Below are 22065 nucleotides of genomic sequence, written 5' to 3'. Positions count from 1 at the left end.
TATATGGAGATAAACAAAACTTATCTCTACGGATAACCATGAGTTCTGCTCTGGCAACAGAGAGGAAAAACAAACCATTGGTCTCACATGTCAGTGCAGCACTTGTCATCCAACAGTATCCCAAAAGTCACTAGTCTACTGAGACGGGAATAATGTTAGAAAGGGATGTAGACAGCCTGCATGGGAACATAAAAATCTTTCCCTCTTTAACTGCCCTTGCTCCTGCTGCATGCAGGCTCTAGTAAAACCCAGCAGCCAAATACTGGGGCTCTTGAAGAAACACTGGACTTACTTAAAGGGATAGTTCCCCAGGAAATTGGCCTTGGAAATGCCACTTTCTCTTGGCTGCTGTCAAAGCATTCCCTGTTTTGAACAAAACTTGGTATCCTTAGTGCTGTTTGTGTTATTGAGGGCCCCATGTGAGCACTAACTCACTGGCTCCCCACTGCTCTGGGAGAGGTGAAGGGATGTGCTGCGATCCATATGTCACACTTGGGAAGACACAGAGCAAGGCAGGTCTGTTGAGATCAATAGATTTTGAAAGGGATTAACATGATTTGGCAACTCATAGCACCACAAATCAGGATGATACTTTGCCTACAAAGGAAGTTACACTGCAATAAGAAAAATCATAATTCCTTCTGTGTAGACATTCCTGTTTCAAAGCAAGACGCTGGTTATAGCCATACAAACTCCTGTGGACATTCTCCAAGTAAGGTTGAAAAGGTGAAGTGCCCAGAGCCTTGTGCCTGATCCTTCCAACCAGCCTTTGAGCTCATTCGCACAGAAGAACCACCTACTCCTTTTAAAAAAGAAAACCCACTAAACCCCATTTTGAATAGTGTTAATGTAGTATGCACTCACAACTAAAAAAAAAATAGAAAGGTTAAACTTTGAACAGCCGTTTGTTACTGGCACTTTCTTTGCTTGTTTTCATGCTCACATGCCTGTGAACTTCTGTTTATGATTCTGTTGACTACCTCATGATATCTTACAGATCCCTTGCCAGTCTCTAGGCTGCAGGTTGTGGAGCAGCACTTTGGTGTTTGGACAAGGCTGTCTTTCCTTAGAAGTGAAAATGGCCCCAGCTGGAGGAAGCACTAACAAGCAGCCATTTCTCTTTTGCTCAAACCCTATAAATAAATAACATATAAACAAAAGAGTATTTTCAGAGAAACTGGACACTTTCTGGGAAGAAAAATTCCCCCCAGGATGATGGCATGCAGGAAATCCCTGAGCCACAAATCTCAAGAGGATGGGAAATATTTGGGAGATCAACTAGTGCTTGTTTGGCCTTTCTTATGTCAGTTCCTGGCAAAGGCAGGATCAGGGTTAACCAGGCCATTGACTTGACTCAGGATGACTCTTTCAAGTCAACTCTTATTTGTGTGTAATTTGCTTTCCTCTTGGAAGTCCCTGGATGGAACAGGGTGGCAGTAGGTTGGTTAAAATGGGTGAGTGCCACAACACGCTTCTCTGCTGGTCACCTTCAAAGCGGGCAAAGCCTCTGGCAGCTGTGCTGGACAGTGTGGGGTGTAACCACCCCCAATTGCCCGTCGGATCATCCAGATGAGCTCTCTTGGGTCTGTCACTTTTCCCCAGTGTGGAACCAAATGCGCTGATGTGCCTCTGAACCACTGGTGTTTGGGTAAAGAACTCCTGTAAGAAGTAACTAGCAATAGCAAAGGCTCCGCTGTATTGAGTACCTGTGTATCCGACTGTGTGTTCGCAGCACCATCTAGTGCTGCACAGAGATTTTTTTCTTATTCCTTCCCCAAATCCGCAGTGATGTATCCAGGGTCCATCCTTCCTCCCTGGCACGCCGCTAGTCCGGAGGCTGCTGGGGGGCTTACTGTGAGGCCAGCGCTGCGTTGGTACACAGCAGACGTGTGACAGCCGGGGAGATGGGCAGCACAAGATCAGAGGTCTGTCAGCATCGCAGGTTTAGCTGAGATGCCGGTGTGCAACTCTGAGTGACACCTGCGAGGTGCCTGAATCCCAGCCGGAGCTGCACATCCAGCCTTAGTTAAACCTTATTTCCAGAATCTCTATAAAATTCACGACAAATACTTAGAAAGGGTTTGGAGTAACTTTAGTGCTCTCCTCTTCCTTTCTCCAAAGAAGCTGTAGAGCCAATGCCCTCTGCTGATACTAGGGGATAATTACCTCCTGTGAGGGAGAAAAAAAAAATCCAGGTTTAACTTCTCAAATCGCTCTCCTTTGCTTTTGTCAGAAGTCTCATCGTTATCCCCAGAGGCTGGAGAAAACTGAATCACAGGATTGTTAGGGTTGGAAGGGGCCTCTGGAGATCATCCAGTCCAACCCACCTGCTAGGGCAGGGTCACCTCCAGCAGGTGACACAGGAGTGCATCCAGGTCGGTTTTGAATATCTCCAGAGAGAGAGACTCCACGACCTCCCTAGGCAACCTGTCCCAGTGCTCTGCCACCGTCAACATAAAGAAGCTCTTCCTCATGTTGAGGCGGAACTTCTTGTGTTTCAGTGTATGGCCATCGCTCCCCATCCTCTCTCTGGGCACCACTGAGATGCCCGCCTGGAAGCGGCATCACGCGGTCAGTGTTTGGCTGCGGGAGAGCTGCTGAGCACAGGTTCTCCCAAGAGCCGGGGAGCCTGCTCTGTGCGGCTGCGGACAGAGAGGCGGAGGGAGGCGGAAGGATGTAGAGGGTCCCGGCAGGGGACGGGATGGGGATCAGGAGGGTCTCGAACCAGCGTCCTCTGGGGTCCGCGCGGCCCCGCGCCACGTGACGCGCCACCGCCCCCGCCCCCCATTGATACACCGTAGGAGCCTGCCAGGCATGCTCAATCGATGCCCGAGCGGCCGATCAGTCCGGCGGCCGAGGCGGGGCCGGGCGCTCGGCGCTCGGCTGTTGCTGCCGCGGGCGGGGGGCGCGGCGGGCGCGCGGCGCGGGGCGGCTCCGCGGCGGCGGGAGCGGCGGCGATGGCGGAGCCGGCGGAGAAGCTGTACCGGGCCGAGTACGCCAAGAGCGGCCGCGCCTCCTGCAAGAAGTGCGGCGAGAGCATCGCCAAGGATTCGCTGCGCCTGGCGCTCATGGTGCAGGTACAGCGTGGCGGGGCCCGCTCGGGCTGGGCTGGGCTGGGCTGGGCTGGCCGCTGCGATCGGTGCCGCCAGCGGCGGGGCCAGTCCGGGGCTCCGCATCCTCCGCCCGCCGCGGCGTTCCGGAGCCGCCCGGCCGCGCCGCTCGCTGGCGCGGGGGCGAGCGCTGGCTATTTTTAGCGGAGGCGCCTTCGCTCGGTGCCGTGCCCGCCGCAGGCGCCGTGCCCGGGGCAGCCTGCCCGCAGCTCCCCGGCGCAGGTGGGACCCGCTCCACCCGCGCTGCAGGGGCGGCTGGAGGCGAAGCGGTGCCAAGTTCACCGCTCGGTGCCGTGGCAAGGCCGGGGGGGCGGCCTGGGGGCCCCCACAGAGGCGCTTTGTTGCCGCCCAGGGGGGGAGGTGGGAGGTGAGTTCGCTCCGTGGGTCGGATTTTCCGTGCCCCGGGAAGCGTCATCGCTCGGGGCACCCGGTGTCGGGGCCGGGGAATCTCCGCTGGGTGGCCGCTTTGCATACGAGACACTGTATGCAAAGGGACACCACCGAAGGGGTGAGAGGTCTGGGGCAGCCCCGTGCGAGCCCCCCTGACAGTCCCAGTAACACCGCAGGGTGGGCGGGCGGGCCGGATGGTCCTGCAGAGCTGCTGGCACAGGGCAGGCGTGGAGCAGCCGAACCGCAATCAGCGAACTGGCTGCGAAGGCACGTCCTGCTGTCAGCCACCCTCACGTTGTTATTTGCCTTTTGGGAAAGAAACTGCTCAATTTCCCTTCGGAATGGTGGGAAGGGCCCTGTCCTGCTTTGGAGAGCTGGGGGCTGTGCACGGAGCCGACATCGCACACCGCTGTGCGAGGATGGGCAGGGAATCGCCTCTGTGCGGGGGAGGCATACGCGTCTTTCTCGGGAGGGGGGTACTTGATCTCCCCTGGCTCCAGCAGGGGAGGTGGGAGGGGGCACCTGCAGCATTCTGGGGATGCGGGAGGACAGCGGGCTGAGGTTGGGGGTTGTTGTTGTGAAAGATAAGCAAAGGCATATATATGTGTGTAACTGTGGAAGGCGAGCAAGGTCGTGGAGTGCGAGCGCCAGAGGAAAGCCTTGCGCATGGATGGCTGCTGTGGTTCCCTGAGGAGCAGGTTCTGGAGGACATACCTCCTTGTGCCCAGGAGAGAGACAGCACTTAGAAGCAGGAGGAGAAGGGTCCAGTCCTTCCTCGCCCAGGCTGCCGGGGCCTGGCCCCCCGCGGGGGCTGCTGCATGCGGGGCAGGGCTGGCAGGTCTGCCTGGCTTGGAGGCACAGCTGGCTCCCCACAGGGGAAATACCTGCCTCTGCCTTTGTTCCCCAGAGCCTCCTTCCTCTGGGAAAAACGTGGGACCGTGCGGTGCCAGGCTGCGGTGTTTGCTCGCACGTGTTCCTGCTGCTGCCTTTTCCTTTTGTCTCTCCGGCTGCCCTAAGCCGCTCGCTGGAGCTGCTCCTCCTCCCCTGCTCCAGCTGCTGCTCCTCGGTTTTCTCGCGTTTGTTATCCTTTCCTGCCTTCCCCAGCAGTTTAAGCTGATGCGAGGCGGGCTGCCCTTCCTCAGCACGGAGGCCTGGGGATCCGCGGCGTGCCTGTGTTCTGGTTCTGTAGGGTTTGGTTTATGGAGCGATCTCCTGGGGGCAGGTGGAAGGAGACAGCAGGGACTGTGGCATTCCTCACAGAGCCACTGCCTTTTATTGCCAACCATCTCCCCAAAACTGCAAGTCTTGCACCAAACACTTGTAATTTTATTTATTCCCCCACAATGTCTTGAATTTGTTTGATCTTTTCTGCAAAGGGCTCTCTCCCGCCACTGCCAATTTTTCTACCAGCAGAGCACTTCTCACACCGTGCTGCTGAGCATCCCTCCTCCCGAATTTCAGCAGAGCACAGCAGAGCACAGAGCACGAAGGCCCCTTGCTTCCTCTTGGGGAAATCCCCTGCAGAGCAGCCTCTGTGCCGCCATCAATACACAGAGCTCTTTTGCAAACTGTGCAGAAGAAATCAAAGGGAAGCCCAGACCAAGTCCTTAGCTGGGTCAGCCGTGACCCCCCTTTTGTTTTGGTTCCTCAAGAGCTCTGAACGTCAGTGGGGTGCTCAATGTTTGGAACAAGGCAGGCACCCAGGCACTGCAGGATCAGCACAGCTTCGCCTTTTGCTTCCAGCTAGAACTGAGTGGTTTCTGTTATCTGCATATGCAATGTGAAAGTGAATCGATCTCTTTTTTCCTTAGTTTGTTTAGGAAACTTTGGTCTGAAGATAGGTGAGCTGAGAGAAGTTGTGTAAACAAGACCTAGCTTGCCTGAAGGTTTCATTTTTCACATAGAGAACTCAGGAAGTCTACAACTCCACATAGAGGAGGAGATCTACTCACTGCATGCGTGGCTATCTTGTACATTGAGCCAGCTCTGCTCCCTTTCATACACCCCAGTGCCTTGTGCCGCCAGCATCTTTCTGCTGGGGGCAGAGCCCTGAGGAGTCCTTCAGGAAAACTCAACACAAGCCCAGATGTGTCCAACTTTCGGTGCCAAAAGTGCTTGTGACTTCCAGAGGCGTTGAGAGCAACTGCAGGGTGGCTGCTGTGGTGCTGTGAGTGCTGTGGTGCTGGGTAATCCAAATCCTGGCTTGTGGGAAGAGTCCAGCTGGAAATAAAAATGTCTTCTTACAGTTTTGGTTGATTGTTAGTTGTATTTTGGGCTCCCAGCTCTCCTGGTTCCATGCTGTGGTCTTCAGAGCCCTTTCCTTTTTGCTCATGCACGAAACTCTACTGTTGTTTTTGGCTTGGAAATCTCCCTCCTGTTTGTGAGTGATACAGTGAAAGCTTTCCTAGGTTGTTGATTCTGTATCATCAGTAATAGTAATTACACAGCACTGAGTTGTTTGTGTGTGTTATTTGGAGCCAAACCACTGTACAGTTATTTTGTCTGATGGGTAACCGAAGCGATGACAGGCTGGTACTTAACGTGTCTGAGTCATAAGCAATTGGAGCACTTGCATGATAAGGCTGGTGCAGGGCAGGGCACTCTGGAGCTGCACTTCAGGGAGGATTTGGGTGATGCTTCTGTCCTGATTGCAGAATCGTAGAATGGTGTGGTCTGCAAGGGACCCTAAGGACCATCTAGTTCCAACCAACTTGCCATGGGCAGGAATGCCACCCCTTAGACCACCCTCACAGTAAAGAATTTCTTCCTTATATCCAATCTAAATCTACCCTTTTCACTTTAAAGCTGTTCCCCTTGTCCTATCATTACATCCTCTGCAGCTTTCTTGTAGGCCCCCCTCAGGTACTGGAAGGTGCTATAAAGTCTCCCTGGAGCCTTCTCTTCTCCAAGTTGAACAACCCAAACTCACTCAGCTTCTCTTCACAGGAGAGGTGCTCCAGCCCCCTGATCATCTTCGTGGCCTCCTCTAGACTTCTGATGCAGGACTTAGTTGGGCTTTGGTGTTTCCTTTAAATTTTGCCTCTGCCTCCTGCAGCCCACTTAGGGATTTCTTCAGGCCACGGTCCTTGGAGCTACCCTTCTTGTCTTGTGCCTGACTTGGGTTCTCCAGGACATGGGCAGTTTGCTTGAGAAGTGGCTCTCAAAGGGATCGTGTTGTTGCGCTCAGAGTGGAGTGAGATCAGCAGCGTCTCGTGCTGCAGCAGTCTCCAAGGGGCTGGTGCAGCCATGCTGAGGCTATGACCTTTGTTTTTTTTCCAGTAAAACAGATGGGCTAAGCAGCAGGAAGATGAACTGGTTAAGCTAGCTAAATGCTCCTTCCACGTCTATCCCCTTTGGGACATCTCTCCAGCAGCTTGTCTGTCTTAGTAGATTTTCTTCTTAGACTTTGTCCTAAATAGTATCCATCTCTTAATTTAAAGAAAAATAAAATAAATAAAAAAATCGCTTATGTTTGCCCAGATACTCTTTTTTATCTTGGGTTTTGGTTTGGGTTTTTTTCCCCCCTTGATTCTACCTGAATTGCTTCATCTTGGCCTAATGTGCTTTATTCCTAGTCGCCTATGTTTGATGGCAAAGTCCCTCATTGGCACCACTACAGCTGCTTCTGGAAGCGGGCTAGAATCGTGTCCCACACAGACATTGATGGTTTCCCTGAGCTTCGGTGGGAAGATCAGGAGAAAATCAAGAAAGCCATTGAAACTGGAGGCCCTGGAGGAGGTAAGCAGAGGCCTCGTGTTTGGAGGTTCAGCTGGAACTTTGCTCCTTCTTCTCATGCTGTTATCATGGTGATTGATTTCTGTATCCCTTCAGCAAGTGATGTTAGAGGAGCTGTTGAAGTGTCTCTGCCAGGACACTGGCAGTATCATCCAGCATGTTAAATCAGTGAGGGGGAAAAGGCCAAGTCAGTTGGCAGATATATTGAAAAGTATTTTTTGTAATCATGGTTGGTGTATTTTGTTTTCAATTCTCTAACATTAACAAATGCTGCTGTCGTATGTTGTTTTAATGGTACCTTCACTGCAGTGTGGTTGTTATGGTGGCTCTTTGTTACCCCATGAACTAGTGAGTCAGGTGAGCAAGTAAGAAGGGTGGAAGTCCAGACTAGGCTAAACTCACTGTGTCTCAGTGTAAACTAAGGATACTGGGCAGCTTTAGGTTGAGCTTTGCTTGTGGAAATGTAGTAATACAAAAAACGAAAGGCAACTTGTGGTTGGGAAGAGGAATTCTGCTTTGAAGCAGAGCTGTTTGTGATTCCTGTTCCAGTCGGTTCTTCAGTAAGATCTCATTTTACACCGCTTTCAGGAAAGAAACAGAAAGGGTCAGCTGTGTGCACCTTTGCAAGTGTTTTAAAATAATTAAATAAGCAATTCTGTGCAATTTCTACTTGGCTGTTTAAAGAACTTGGTTTTTGTTTGCAAAATGCTTTTGGGCATGGACTGCTTATCTTGCTCTGTATTCAGATTCTTGGCAAATGAGTGGCTGGAACACAAGAGGTTTATTAATCCAGACTGCTAACAATCTGGGACAGAGAATAAGAAAATAAGGGAATGCACATTAAAGCCGAACTCTATATTTATTTGCTTTGTTCTCCAGGAAAAGGAGGGGAACAGGAAGGAGGTGGCAAGGCTGAGAAGAGCCTAAATGACTTTGCTGCAGAATATGCTAAGTCTAACAGAAGTACTTGCAAAGGCTGTGAGCAGAAAATAGAAAAGGTAAAAAGCTTTTCTTGGTTCTCCATCTCTTATCTTTTATCCCACCAGTTTTGATTCAAACAGTGACTTTTATAATTGCTTCCTGTCTGTCCTGCATATGGAAAGCACTTGCAGAGATGCATTTCTGTGTCTGAGGAGCAGCTGCGTCCTGGACAGCCGACAGTAAAGGCACCCCTCAGGCAGAGGTAGCCTGGGCTTCAAACCTGCTGATCCTTCCTTTCACTTGGGTCTTAGAACAGGCTGAAACGCTGCTCACCAGCTTTTCTGTCACAAGAGAGCCATCACCAACTGCAGTGGTGCTACTTGTTGCTGCACTGCAAAGGTGTTGGCCTCTTCTTCCTCCTCAGCCAGACCAGCTCTGTGTGTGTGTATGTGTGTGTGTGTGTGTGTGTGTGTGTGCAGGGTATCCGTATTAACTCCATGAGAGCAGACAAAACCAGCAGTGACGTTAATTAATGATGCAGCCTTGTAGTTGAACACATCTTGGTGCTCTGCTTCCAAGGGTAGTTGGCAAAATGAAGTTGCGAACCTCTGATGGGTGTGAATAGACCTGCCAATTGGCTAAAGCTGGCAAGGGCCAAACAGCAGTGCAGGTATGCTTTTATCTGCAGAAACATTGGTGACTGTTGTGTAGACATTTCCTTGTTGGCGCACAAAGTACTGCAGTCTAAATGCAGGTAAACCAACTACTTGTTAGACACCTAAAAAGTAATTTGTGGTAAGACAGAGTAAGATCATGGATGTTTGAGTGGTAGGGACATAAAGTCAATTTTTAGAATTACCTTTATGGACTTTGTTCGTGAGAGTTTTACTTGTTCAAGCTTACTGGAAGTTGGAGAAAATACAACAGGATTACCCGGTTTGAGTGGGTTTTGAACAGAAAACTACCTGAAAAGGTGACTTTTTCAACCTAGAAAGAGTATTGATGAAAGCAGAGGAACCGTAGTGAAAGAGCTTGAACAAAAGTTGCAGACTTTGATAGAAGAACTGTTGCTGTTTTACAGGTGTTTAGGAAGCGTCATGTTGTTAACATTCTGCTCTTTGCAGAATGGCCTAACAATTGCTCTTGTGTTACCTTAATCTACCTCAGGGCCAGATCCGGATTTCCAAGAAGATGGTGCATCCTGAAAAGCCACAGCTGGGAATGATAGATAACTGGTACCACCCGGACTGCTTTGTGAGCCGCCGAGCAGAGCTGGGCTTCCTGCCGTCGTATGGGGCCACTCAGCTCCTGGGCTTCAGCATCTTGAAAGCTGAAGATAAAGAAACTCTGAAGAAGCAGCTCCCAGCTACCAAGAGTGAAGGGTATGTGGGCAGCGTAAGAAATTGCATTGTACAGAGGAGCCATTGTCTTTAAATACATCCATAATAAATGTTGTGTGACGTTGTTAAAACAACATTGGTCGTAGGAGGATTTGGTCCTTCCTGTGACCTGAGGCAGATGACAGCAGACATTCCCTGTCCGTGGGAGCATTGCCCCCCCATGTCTGCCTTGAGGAAATGCAGAGACCTGCAGCTGTGACTTGGAGGGCTGAAGCAGGGCTTTCAACCATAAAATAATGCAAGCTTAATACGAATGGGTACTGGGCTCCACATCTCCTTGTGTGATACTGTTATCAGTGATGGTTTCTCCACTCAAACCACTTGTTAGAGAATTGATTTGACATCTCTTATCTATGAGCTGCTGATCTGTGACAGGTAGTAATCTGATAATGGTGTTTATTGGCCATGTAGTGCTTACACTTGGATGCTTTTGTTTGCTGAATCTTTTATGGTATGTCTGAAATTTCATTGCCTTGCGTTGAAACTTTTAGTGGAGGCTCTTGACAGAACTTGTACTGACAGAGAAGTGTTTCCAGGTGACTTGCTGGTGCTGGTGAATCTTTCTTTGTTAATGAAGGCTTTTGTTACTTGATCTTGAAATGACCTTGCCTAGTCATGCTTCATAACACAAACCAGTGAACACAAGAAACTTAAAGAGGAAGGAACCTGAGGTGTTTCTGAATCCTACAAATAAGAAAGATCATGTAGTTGGGAAACATTGGGCTTCTCTGTGCATTTTAGACTGAATTCAACTTTGCTTTTGCAAGGACTCACCATGAAAATGTCCAGTGAGACTGATTTTGGTTCTGAGAGGCTGTGGCCGTGTCAGATCTGTGGGGTCTTCATCAATACTGGTCCTCCAGACATGCAGCTGATGGGTGTGGTGTAGGTTCAGAGCCTGGTGTGTATGTGAATGCCCTCCTTGGGCATAGGTGACAGAGGAGCCTGCATCAGCTGAGCTGTGTGGTGGCCAGAGGCTGCAACCCCCATGCTTTATTCCTGGTTGGAAAGCAGTTGCTCCAGAAGCGTTGGGCAGTGGTGCCAGTGCTGTGGGGAGGGTCCTGCAGTGCTGCTGGAGCCCTATCAGGTTCTGTGCTGTTCACCTCACTCAGCTAAACTGGTAGAGACCAAGAGGAGCTGTGTGCATGTGTTGGGCAGTCTGCTGCCTTTCCATGCATTCCACGGGATTTTACCTCTGTGTGTGTTACAGAGTGTAAGCAGAAGTGCAGTATTTTAATGCATTTGCAGCTTTTCAAGTAGTCCTTTGCTTTTTGTGCCGAGCTGCGTGTCCCACTTTGCCCTAGAACAGTGTGTGAGTTTCATGGTGTTATTTGTAGTTTTCTCCTGTGTCCTCAGCAACGCTCTAGAGATTTGACTGTGTAAGTGCTTCTCTTGTCTGCCCTGACTCTGCTTTTCTGGGCCACTTCTGGGATGCTATGCAAAATATGAAGGCTTTGTAAAGACAGGCCACAGAGTAGTCACTGTGTAAATAAAAGCATAGAATTGCAGTGGAAAAAAGCTCTGCTGGTGATGTAGGGTAATGTGAACCAGGACCTCATGCCAGAAAAGCAGCGGGACATCTCATCTTTCCTGTTTTCTAATCACTGCCTGAACCAGCCCCTCAACCCTGAAGGTGCTGGCTGGCTCTTATGCTCCACTACCTTCTGCTCTTTGGGCTGTGTGCTTGAGCCAAGGGTAGTAGGGGTCAGTTGGAAAAATAGTTGTCAAACAAACTGAATGAGTGAGAGTGTAGATAAACAGAATGAGGTGGAGAGGTGTGGTGTGCTAACTACCTGATGATTTTTCTGCCAAGAAAGCACTGCAGTTATAGAGAAGACAAAAGAAAAACACACTAGAGGCTTGAATGAGGTGCACTTACCTCCAGTCATTCACTCTGTGTGTTCAATCAGATAACAGGAATTAACAACAGAAATTACAGCGTCTTGCTGAAATGATGCATCTATTGCAAGTGAGATTCTCAAAATGATCTTTAAAGATATTCCTAATTGTGCTGTGTCCAAATTATATCTTGACTCAGAAGTCTCTACAAGTCAGATGTGACCTATCCAAGTTTAAGTGCTGCTTCTGCATGTCCAGCCCATACTCTGAGGAGAATCTTTGGGACTGCCCTGTCAGCCCTTTCTGTAAGGTTGGCATTATGGTGTGTCTGTTGCAGATGAGAGACGTGAGGTGCCAAGCAGGGCTACCGAGAACAGGTTGGAAAATCCTTTCCTTCTGAAGGGCAGAAATGGGAAGGTTTCCCGTGAGGATTCTGTCTCTTTTCCTCAGCTTCCTCAGGGTGAGACAGACTGACCCTCCCCTGGGCTTGGGGCTGTCCTGCCTACGCACCAGCATTTTGCAGGCCTGGGGGAGGAGGATCTTGTGTCCTTGCTTGCAGCTTCTCTGTGGAAGGAATGCTCACATACTGATGTAGCAAATGCAATAGCAGCTTGCGAGCTCCCTTGGACAGTATTCCTTTGGTAGGATGTGTTTCACCCTCCTGCTCTGAGCTGTAAGACTTCCCTGTATTTTCTGCCTCTCTTGTTTGGGTAGAATTTCTGTCCAGGACAGGAGCAAGGTGTCCTTCTGGAGATGTCATGCAGCACTGGATTAACTGCAGAGGTTGCCTGAGGCAAATGGTGAGTACTCAGGTCACTGACAGTCTGGCAGTGCTTTACTGTGAGGAGGTGAAAAGGGGAGTTCTTATTCCTCCCGTGGGCTGCTTGCCTTACCCAGCGTTGCTGTGACTGTCCTTTTGACCCCTTCATTCTCACTGTAAGGCGGGGAACATGAAAAATAGAGAGTAGATGGTAAAGAGGGGCCAGGCTAGAATGGGACAGGACAGTTCACCTCCGTCTTCATCTTATTCCAAAGCTGGAATAAGTCTTGTAGCTGTGTATCCTCCATGAAGGTGAGAAGTGGTGTTTTGTGTTGCCTGAGAAGTACCAGTCCTTCTAAGCTGTTGGGCTGTACTTCTTGGATGTTGGAAGAGTGTCTTTTTCTCAGCAGGAAAAGGGATGTACACAGTGGCACCCGGCTGCTGTGAGCAGCACAGTGTTTGGTCCCAAGGATGGAAGATAAAATTAATGTGTGTATCACTGAAGATGTATTTTGTCGATTGTTCTAAAATTTGCTGTTTTGGGAAGGTGCAAGATGAGTTCAGCTTTGCCATTCCCTTCTCTAGGCTATATAAAATGATTAGTGTTTGCTTTAGCCTTGGGCATAGCCAGGCACAAAGGAGAAGGTGACCAAAAGCTTTATGCCTCTCTGCAGTTGGGATGATCCTTCCCGCTCCGTTTGTTGTACAGTAATCGTTCTGTCTGGGAGAGCAACTGCTGTCCCCTTAACTCTGAGGAGAAGCTGCCAAAACTGAGTCACTGCTGGAATTTGGATGCTTTCCCTAGGTCACAGGGCCTCTCAGCAGAGTGATCACCTTCCAGTGGTTGGTGTGCTGGATTTGCTTCTCTTGGAGACTAGGAGACAAGTTACATTATGGGAGTGAGTGCTGGCTTGCTGGAGGCAGCCTGACCATCAGCAGACACTGCAGATACAGGGTTGGGCACCCATCCTAAGCACTTACACCTTCCCAAACCAGAGGTCTTAATACTGTAATAGAGTGTGTTGTACTCAAGCTGGTATGTTTTTCCCAGATTGTGTCGTGTACCCCTGACTGTTCAAACTCAGGGAGGTCGCTACCCTCACGGTGGGGCTCAGTGAACACTCTGGTTTTGCCCCTGGCAGAGGCTACAGCTGGGGAGGAGGGAGGACTTGCTTGGCCTGGGCACTGCTCTGTGTGTGCTGGAGCCAGTCCTGCCATGTTGGTTGCTGCTTGCCTGATTTAGAACACAATAAGGAGTTTTTCTCAAGCAATTGCTGGTGGCACAGTGCAGCTGGTTTCCCACCCCGAGGCAGCGCACAGCCCCAGCTCACTGATGGGACCTGGCAGGGGCACAGCTGGAGGATGAGCTCTCCTGCAAAACCAGCCCTCAAGGACTTGCAGAGTGCTCTGAACCACGGTTTCGTGAGAGGTGCTAATGATGGGGCTAGTGGTGACCCCTGCAACTAAAATGAGCACTTGGCCCAGTTATAGGGCCAGGATGGTCATTAGAATGTACAGGTCTCATGCATGAGTCTCTGGGAGAAGAGTACCTTCTGACATCCTCCTGCAGCTTTATAGCTAATAAGCTGTCATACAGAGTTAGTCTAAACGGTAGCAAAATACTAGAAAGTGAACTGTTTAAAATTGTAAGTAGGAGAGCAGTTGAGAAGGTCAACTTTATGGCTTAACCATCAGCCACGGCTTGTAAAGTTAAAACAGATGCTTTCTTAAAAAGAAACCTGGCTGATGTTTCAATACGATAGCAGCTCTCTCAAAATGAAGTTCAAGATTGAAGCTGTGTTCATTCCCTGCCTCAAGTTGCATGCCCATCCTGCCTCAACTGGGGCAAAATTTCCCTTTGTATTCTCATGGGGAGAGTACACACTGATTTGATTTATTAATATTGATTTATTTTGAAACCATGCAGACGAAGGGGATGACATAACTCTGGAAACACAAAAGATCTTCCTTTGATGTCTCTTGTCATTCTGAAGTCTGCCAAAAATCCCCCAGTTTTCATTTGGCTTCCTCTTTCCAGTCTTTCTCAAGCAGTGTTTTTTGTAACTTCTCCCTGTGAAGCTCCAGGACCCCAGCTAATAGCAATAAATTTCCACACACACAACTTGTAATAGTACGTCACAAAACCGCTATCGGCCTGGGAACGCTTTTCAAGCAGAAACTTCCACCTGTTTGATTTCAGAGGCAGGCCAATATTCCAGTCTGAAGAGAAACTAGATGGGAAATATCTAGTTTCCCAGTGTGTTAGCTTACTAACGTTACTTAGTTTGCTGTCCTTTATTTCAGTATGAACTGTCTAAGTTGAAATATCAAGCTGTTGATTCGGCTGAAAGACATTGTGGTCTTTTAACCTTGCTACACCACCTTAGATTTGGAGAGCTATTCAGTGATTCTTAGCTGTGTCTTTAGGGTAACTAATATAGGTGTATATGAAGATGCCTGGAAATGTTGCAGTATTTGACATGCTTTTCTGCCAGACCATATGATTACCCCGTAGAAAAGCTCTAAATGTGTGTGACCTGATTGAGGCAACTCAAGTTGTGGAGCCAAATACATGCATACAATCTAGTGCTGAGGAATTTGAAAAATGGGTTTGCCTGCCAAGACTGAGGATATTCAAGCCTCTGCAGATATCGGCAGTCAGTAATCTGAGCTCTGCTAACTGCTGGACAGGCATTTAAATAACTTCCTTTCATGTGTATGTGGTTTTGTTTTGTTTTTCTCTATTAGAAAGAGGAAAGGAGAAGAGGTAGATGGAAATGTGACTGCAAAAAAGAAACAGAAAAAAGAAAAAGAGAAAGAGTCGAAGCAGGAAAAACAGCTGAAGGTGAGTTTTAGCTGATCACATCCTAAAAACTGCTTTGTTAGAACAGTGCAGTGTCAGGCACTAACTGAAGAGCTGTAGCACCTGGAGAAGGCAGTACCTTGTGCCCAGATGGAGCAGTTGCAGCACAGCTGGTCCTTGTGTCCTGGCACAGGTGGTGCCCTGTCACTAAGGCTTTGCTGAAGGCAATTCACCCTGCCCCTTTCTCTCGAGACAGGAAGGATGTTTCTAGTCTAGGACTTCTGCTTATTGGATTTAAATAGATGAGGTTAAATGCCTTTTCTCTCAGAGAGGCTGTTTCTGTGGTCCTTCCTGTATTACCTGGCTGTGGTAGCTGGTGCTCGGAGCCCAAGCACTGTTGCAGAAGAGCTTGGGAAACAATAAATAGCTCATTGTAAAAATTAAACAGAGATAGTGTACAACTCTACATTAATGAGAAATCATACATTTTTCACCCTCTGGGGAGATGTGTTCAGTTCTTGGGTGCAAATTGTGATAGATCACAGCTTTCTGCCTTTCACTTTCTAGAATATCGTGGGAGAATTCCCAGTAGAGCTTCAGGAATTTTGTATTTATTGAAAGTTCCCAAGAAAAAAAATTTAACAAGCTGCTTTTGCTGCAATTGAAGTCTTAATGGAGCTGTAGAGAAACGGTGTCTCCACCTTTGAACAAAAGTTTTCTTTTTTGTTGTGTGGCAGCACCTTAATTAAAAAAAAAAACTAGCTGAGGGATTTTGAAGGTTTTGCTGCTGCAATGCAGATGTTCAGGACAGATCAAGGTACTTTGTGAATCCACTTTGTGGATGAGCCTTTCTTAGGGTTAACTTTGGCTTTACTTTTTTAACAGCATTTCATCGAGCATGATCATTAACACTGAAAATGAAACCATTTAACCCAGTTAACCAGTTCTTCTAGGGTAGATTGCACCTCTGACTGTAGCCAGTGAATAACATTCAAAAACTATCTGAGATATTTTAGAATGCTGCTTTGCTTTCCAACCCTTTCAGCTTTTGTAGAAGATCCCAAAAGGACGTGCATGCTCCTCTGCACTGCTGCGGTGACTGAGCTGGTAGAAATTCCTCTTATGTTACCTTAAAATAAATACAGTGACAATCAGCATTTCTGATTTTTATTTTGATAAAAGGCTCAGATACAGCCACATCCCTGCTATTATCAGTGTCAACTAGTTAGGTGGTATTTGCAAAGGCTGTTGAGACCTTGCTTAGTAAGAACGCTGCAATTTGAAGTATGACTTTAAAGATGTATTCTAGGTGCCTGGTAAAATGTGTGACTCCCCTTTGGTAAAGCTACTGGTTCTTGAAGCTCTTCACCTCACAATCTGTGTGAGATGGTTTTAGCAAGCATGGACTTGCTAAAACCTTGTCCACATACTGCAGTTTTAAGAGTGTTCTTAGGTACTTACAGTCGATTGCTTTCTAAGCTGCTGGGTTTTGTCAACAGGAGCAGACAGAGCTGATCTGGGGCATCAAGGATGAGCTGAGGAAGGTCTGCTCCACTAATGACCTGAAAGAGCTGCTGATCGCCAACAAACAGGAGGTTCCTTCAGGGGAGAATGCCGTGAGTTGATCTGTAGTTGCTCTGCATGTGCACCAGCTCTTTGAATCAGTGAAGCTGACCCGACCCAATATTGCTGCAAGGTCCATGAATCTGAAGCACGTTCCTGTAACACATAAGAAAGAAATTTGGTGCAAAGCCCAGTCCTTTTGTCGCAGGACCCTGGTGATATTGCTGTTAGGCTTCTTGTGAAGGGCAGTGTGGTGGGGTGTGATGCTGAGTTCAGCACCTTGGTTGCAGTGATGTGCCTTTATTCTATGCTCAAAGTGGTCCATGGTTTTTTGTGGTGGGGGGGTTTTTTTGGGTTTTTTTGCTGCTGTCTCTTTAAGAGCAGGTTAGTTAAGGCACTTCAGGTTGCCTTCCTCAATTATGCAAAATGAAGCAAAAACCGTAAAACTTCTTTCCCGTTTCTTTTCTAAAAAATGTCAGTTTCAGTCTGTGTAAGGTGTGAAAGTCTGCTCTCTTTCAGAGCCACATACTGCTTTAAGTATTTGTATTTATCAAGACTCTTTGAAAGGAGTGTGGGCTGAGATGTGGGAAGTGTCTAGACTCAAAATGGTCATGAAATACTCTCTAGGCAGGAAAACTTGGACTTGTCTGAGCCTACATTCCCACCTACCTACTCATGTGCTCAGAGGCAGTAGCTCATCTCCTTGGCTGTTCTGGCATGGCAGCCTGATCAGGTGCTGTGTGGTAGGTATGTTCTCCTGAACCACAGAATTATAGAATGGTTTGGGTTGGAAAGGACTCTAAAGATCATTTAGTTCCAAACCCCCTGCTGTGGGCAGGGTATGTCACTCCCTAGATCAGGTTGCTCAAAGCCCCATCCAGCCTGGCCTTGAGCATTTCCACAGAGGGAGCATCCACAGTTTCTCTGGGCAACTAGTGCCTCACCACCATTGATGAGTGAAGGATCTCCTCCTAATATCCAATCTAAACCTACCCTCTTTCACTTTAAAGCCATTCCCCCTTGTCCTACCAGTACAGGCCCTTGTAAAAAGTGCCTCACCATCTCTCTTGTAGACGCCATTTAGGTTCTGGAAGGTCCTATAAGGTCTCCCTGAAGCCTTGTCTTCTCCACGCTGCACAATCCCAGCTGCTTCAGCCTGTCTTTACAGGAAACGTGCTCCAACCCTCTGATCATTTTTGTGGCCCTCCTCTGGACTCATTTCCACAGATCCATGTCCTTCTTATGTTGGGAGCCCCAGATCTGGAGGCAGCACTCCAGGTGGGGTCTCAGGAGAGTGGAGTGGAGGGGCAGAATCACCTGCCTCTTCCTGGACAGGAGACTGTGAGCCAGGGGTGTGAGCAGATAGGGTGTGACTGGAGAAACTTTGTGTCATGCCTCTAAGGCATCATATATCAATCAGTGTGGGTAAGAGTTGTGGTTTATGTTTAGTGTATGTGTGACATGCGCTGGAAACGTCTGCGTGCCAACAGCCCGACGATTATTTTCGTGTGCATTGCAGTGCAGAGCAGTGTGTGGGCTTCCAGCCTCCTCCTGCCGTGACCCGTTTTGTTGTTTCTCTCTTGCTTTAGATTTTGGACCGAGTAGCAGATGGGATGGCATTTGGAGCTCTGCTTCCCTGTGAGCAGTGTAAGGGGCAGTTTGTGTTCAAGAGCGATGCATATTACTGCTCAGGTGATATCACTGCCTGGACAAAGTGCGTTGCTAAAACGCAGACTCCCAACAGGAAAGACTGGGTAATCCCGAAGGTGGGTGTTTACTGCATATTTCATGTTCTGAAGCACATTTCTTAACTGATGTTACCTCTTGTGAGGAGACTGAATAAGCAGCAGTGAGTGTTGGATGCCTGAGAGCAGTGTGCTGCAGTGCTGAGCAGCTGTGACAGCAGGGAAGTCCTGTCACAGCCACATCCCTCCAGGAGCAGGCAGCTAATGCATAAATTAATCATATTTTTTCCAATAACACTAAATTGAAAGAGATGTTGCTGGTTTGATTTAAAACTCATCACTTGCCCTCTTCCAGCTTTGTTTTCACAGTCAGTACAGTGGGGTTTTGCCTACCTTAGTGTGAATCTCTCGGAAATCCTTTCCAAGACTTGCAGTAAATGCCAACATTTGGCCAGTGCTCAATTTAGCCTTCAAATCTAACAGTAATTTTTATTGATTTTAAATTCTGCTTATGCTTCCATCCCACAGGAGTTTCGGGAAATTCCTTACCTGAAGAAATTTAAATGTAAGAAGCAGGACAGAGTGTTCCCTCCAGATGCTGCAGCTGTGAACTCTGCACCTCCTCCCTCCGCATCTGCTCCTTTGTCAGAGACCGTGTCTGCACCCAGAGGTAAGTCTCTGGCTGGGCATGGGTTAATGGAGTTTGGAATGATGCTCAGGCTGCCATTCCCAGCCAGACAAACGTGCTACCCTGAACAGGCACGCCCTTCTCCTCCTGTCCTCAAGCAGGCAGAGCTCTCCTGCTGAAAAACAGTCTCAGGTGCTTCATCTTCCTAGCACAGGTGGGCCCTGGTACAGTGGGTTGCCTGGAGACATGGACTTGAGGTCCTGGTTGTTTACTCACAAATCATTTTGGGTGTTTGTTGATGGTAAGGAAATTATGTGTTTGCAATGAATCAGAAACTTATAATGCCGATGTTGCAAAATGTGTCCCAATGGAGACCTGCTGCAAAGTGCCTTGTTGCTTGGTTTCTTGGTGAACATCCAGGGACATGCATAATGCCAAATATTCCACATCATTTTAGGTTTTAAGGGCAAGAGGGGTTTTTGTGATTTCTTTTTTTTTTTCTGTTGTTTTTGTTTTGGTTTGGTTGGTTTTTGTGTTTTGTGTTTGTTTGTTTTTAAATCATCCACTGAGATTCGGCTTTACCAATCACTGACTCCCCTTATGCAAAATAGTTGTGCTGCCTCCAGCCCACAAGGTGCCAAAAGGTTGGGCTCCAGAAACTCCCTGTAGGCTGTTGGAAGAGTTGTATGCTTTGGTGATATAGCCTGTCCATTAAGATCTATGCTGAATTCTTTCTTATTCAGCCTTTCTAGCTCTGACCATAGTTTTGGGAGCAAGGCATTATTGTTACTTGGTGAAAAGGGTGAGAGTAATTCTGCACAGATAGCTTTAGCCAGATCATGTTATTTTAGCAATGAAGACAAAATAACCCAGGTCTTGTTTCTGATTAGCAAATTGATTCCAGCCCCAGTGCCCACTGAAAGTAAACTCAAAAAGTTTGACCGGATTTTAAAGCCAGGTTGCTTTGTTTGCTGGCAACCAAACAAATCTGAGTTGAGAGGAGCAGAGGAAACACAAGCCTCGGTTGGTCAATCAGAGTTGATAGCATTTATCTTCAACAGTGCAAATATGCTCTTAGACACTTGCCGTGTCCTGGATGGACCTGCCTGCACTGCAGAGTGTTAACACAATGTGATGGTGCCTCAGATGGTTACCAGTCTACTCCTGACTTGTTATGGGGTTTACATGGTACCGCCTTTCAGTGTCTATAAGATCAAGACTCAAATATACTGTAATGTAGGAACACTGTTGCTTGAGAGATAATCCTCTCTGCAGCCCCTCAAAACCAGATTTCGTTTTGAAGAGGCAGGAGCTTTTGTGTGACAGTGAGTTTCTCCCATGCTGTTCAGGCATCAAAAAAGAGGGAAGCAGAGCACAGTCTCTAGTAGCACAGTACTGAAGCAGAGTGATTTTTTTTTTCTTCATTTAACAAAACAAAAAAAGGGCAACTAATATGCCTACATGTCCATTTCCCTGTGTTCCGTCCCTTCTCTTTGTTGACAGCTGCTGGGCTTTGTTGCTTTTCCTATGTGAAGGGGAACTTCCTCCCACTTGCTTAGCACGGTTGGGACCTGCTTGGCCCCTTTTCCCCCTGCCAGCTGGGCTGATTGTACGGAGTGGGGGGGATGCTGTCCCTTTGTGCTTGTTGTGTGGGGAACTCTATGCCTGTTGCTACCGTGTTGTGTTATTTCCAAACCCCTTAGACAAACCACTGACCAACATGAAGATCCTGGTTGTTGGAAAGCTGTCAAAGAACAAGGAGGAGGTGAAGAGCATTGTGGAGGACCTGGGAGGAAAGATGACCACAACAGCTAACAAGGCCACCCTGTGCATCAGCACACAGAGTGAGCAGCCCTGCCTCGGTTACTGGTAGCACTGGTAACAGAGCTGAGCAGATTACAGGGGGCATGTGTCCTCAGAACCGTCTGGGGATCAGTGTTTGGATTAGGGGGAGTGTTTTGTGTGCACACATGGCCTTAGTGTGCTTGGAAAACTAAAGACAGCTGTGTGCTGTTTGACTTTACTTGCTTAGCGGGTTAACCCTGTGGGTTGTGCCTTAAGGCTCTGTTGGGTCTGGCAGCTGGAGCTGGGATCTGTGTGCAGAATGTGGTGCTGTGCAAGCCACCCTTGTTGGGATGAGAGGTGCTGGGGGCTGTGTCTGTGCTTGCCTTGGAGAAGCTACAGAGCTGACTGTGGGTGCCTGAGGGCAGTTGTTTTCTCTACTGGCAAGTTAGGGTCTGCTCTTGCTCCCTGTTGGAGTTGGGGTGCAAACTGCTGAGACAGATCTTCTCCCACCTGCCAGGAGATCCCCAAGGAACTGTACAGCCCCAGCCCAGCTCTGGGAAGGTGAGAGCTGGTCCACAGTCCGGTAAAGCAGGAGTGTTACTGCTCTAGTCCAAGCTGCAGATTTGAGCCAAAGGCGATTTTCCTCCCCAAAGAACATGTTGAATCCAAAATATAGTGGAACTGTGTTTCCACAAAGTGTTACAGAGCCCTGAATTGTGGCCAAAGGGAGAGGCTGAGTTCTAAATCCTCACTGTTTTTTTTTTTTTCTCCCTTTTCCTACCCTTGCCTCTGCAGAAGATGTGGAGAAAATGAGCAAGAAGATGGAAGAAGTGAAGGAGGCCAAAGTCCGTGTGGTCTCAGAGGCGTTTCTTCAGGATGTGAAATCCTCCAGCAAGGACTTCCAGGAGCTTGTGTCTCTCCATGCACTTTCCCCTTGGGGTGCAGAGGTAAAAATGGAGCATGAGGAAATGGCTGTGGATGGAAAGAGCAGCAAGCCCCCAAGTATGAAGAGTGCTGGCAAGGTCAAAGAAGAACAAGGTGATGAACAAAACGGTTGTTTATCCACAGGCCTGTTCAATTCTGTGCATGCACAAAGCAAACCTGGGTATGGTCTGTCCTTGCCCTTTTTTTGAGTTCTCTGCCCTTTTTCTTGTAATAAATTTAAATAATGAGACCTTAGGGCAAAACTGGCTTTAAGTAAAAGTGAAACTCTCTCCTGAGCTGGCTTTTGTTTTCCCTAGGTCAGTCTTGCTTCAGAGATCTGTGCTGTATGTGCCCAGGCTTCCCTGACGTCAGTCTAGTCTCTCCCTCATAAGACATCAGCTTCTTTGCCAGTTTTGGTCAATATTGCAGCTCCAGGGAGGTCCTGGGGCATCAAGATGACAGAGACTATGGTGACCCCCAAGGGGTGTTAGCAAGTGAGAAAATACTGGAGTCCAGAGCGCT

At 48.3% G+C, this 22065-nt stretch overlaps 1 protein-coding gene across 1 annotated transcript in view; it reads left to right on the top strand.

Moving 5' to 3' along the window:
- The first annotated feature begins 2894 nt into the window (after window positions 1–2894).
- The window catches only part of PARP1 (poly(ADP-ribose) polymerase 1), a 34313-nt gene continuing 15142 nt past the window's right edge, over window positions 2895–22065 (top strand). Inside the window, exons 1-10 of the mRNA XM_027696563.1 lie at window positions 2895–3077; window positions 7076–7238; window positions 8115–8233; window positions 9324–9538; window positions 14904–15000; window positions 16458–16574; window positions 18111–18287; window positions 18735–18876; window positions 20538–20678; window positions 21415–21657. Coding sequence (XP_027552364.1) covers window positions 2958–3077; window positions 7076–7238; window positions 8115–8233; window positions 9324–9538; window positions 14904–15000; window positions 16458–16574; window positions 18111–18287; window positions 18735–18876; window positions 20538–20678; window positions 21415–21657 — 1534 coding nt within the window. The 5' untranslated portion in view covers window positions 2895–2957. The remainder of the gene's footprint in view (window positions 3078–7075; window positions 7239–8114; window positions 8234–9323; window positions 9539–14903; window positions 15001–16457; window positions 16575–18110; window positions 18288–18734; window positions 18877–20537; window positions 20679–21414; window positions 21658–22065) is intronic.

Source organism: Neopelma chrysocephalum, unplaced genomic scaffold (genome assembly GCF_003984885.1).
Source record: "Neopelma chrysocephalum unplaced genomic scaffold, ASM398488v2 Primary Assembly neopelma1_108, whole genome shotgun sequence".
In the NCBI taxonomy this organism is placed as follows: domain Eukaryota; kingdom Metazoa; phylum Chordata; class Aves; order Passeriformes; family Pipridae; genus Neopelma; species Neopelma chrysocephalum.
This window is presented reverse-complemented; position numbering and strand designations above follow the sequence as displayed.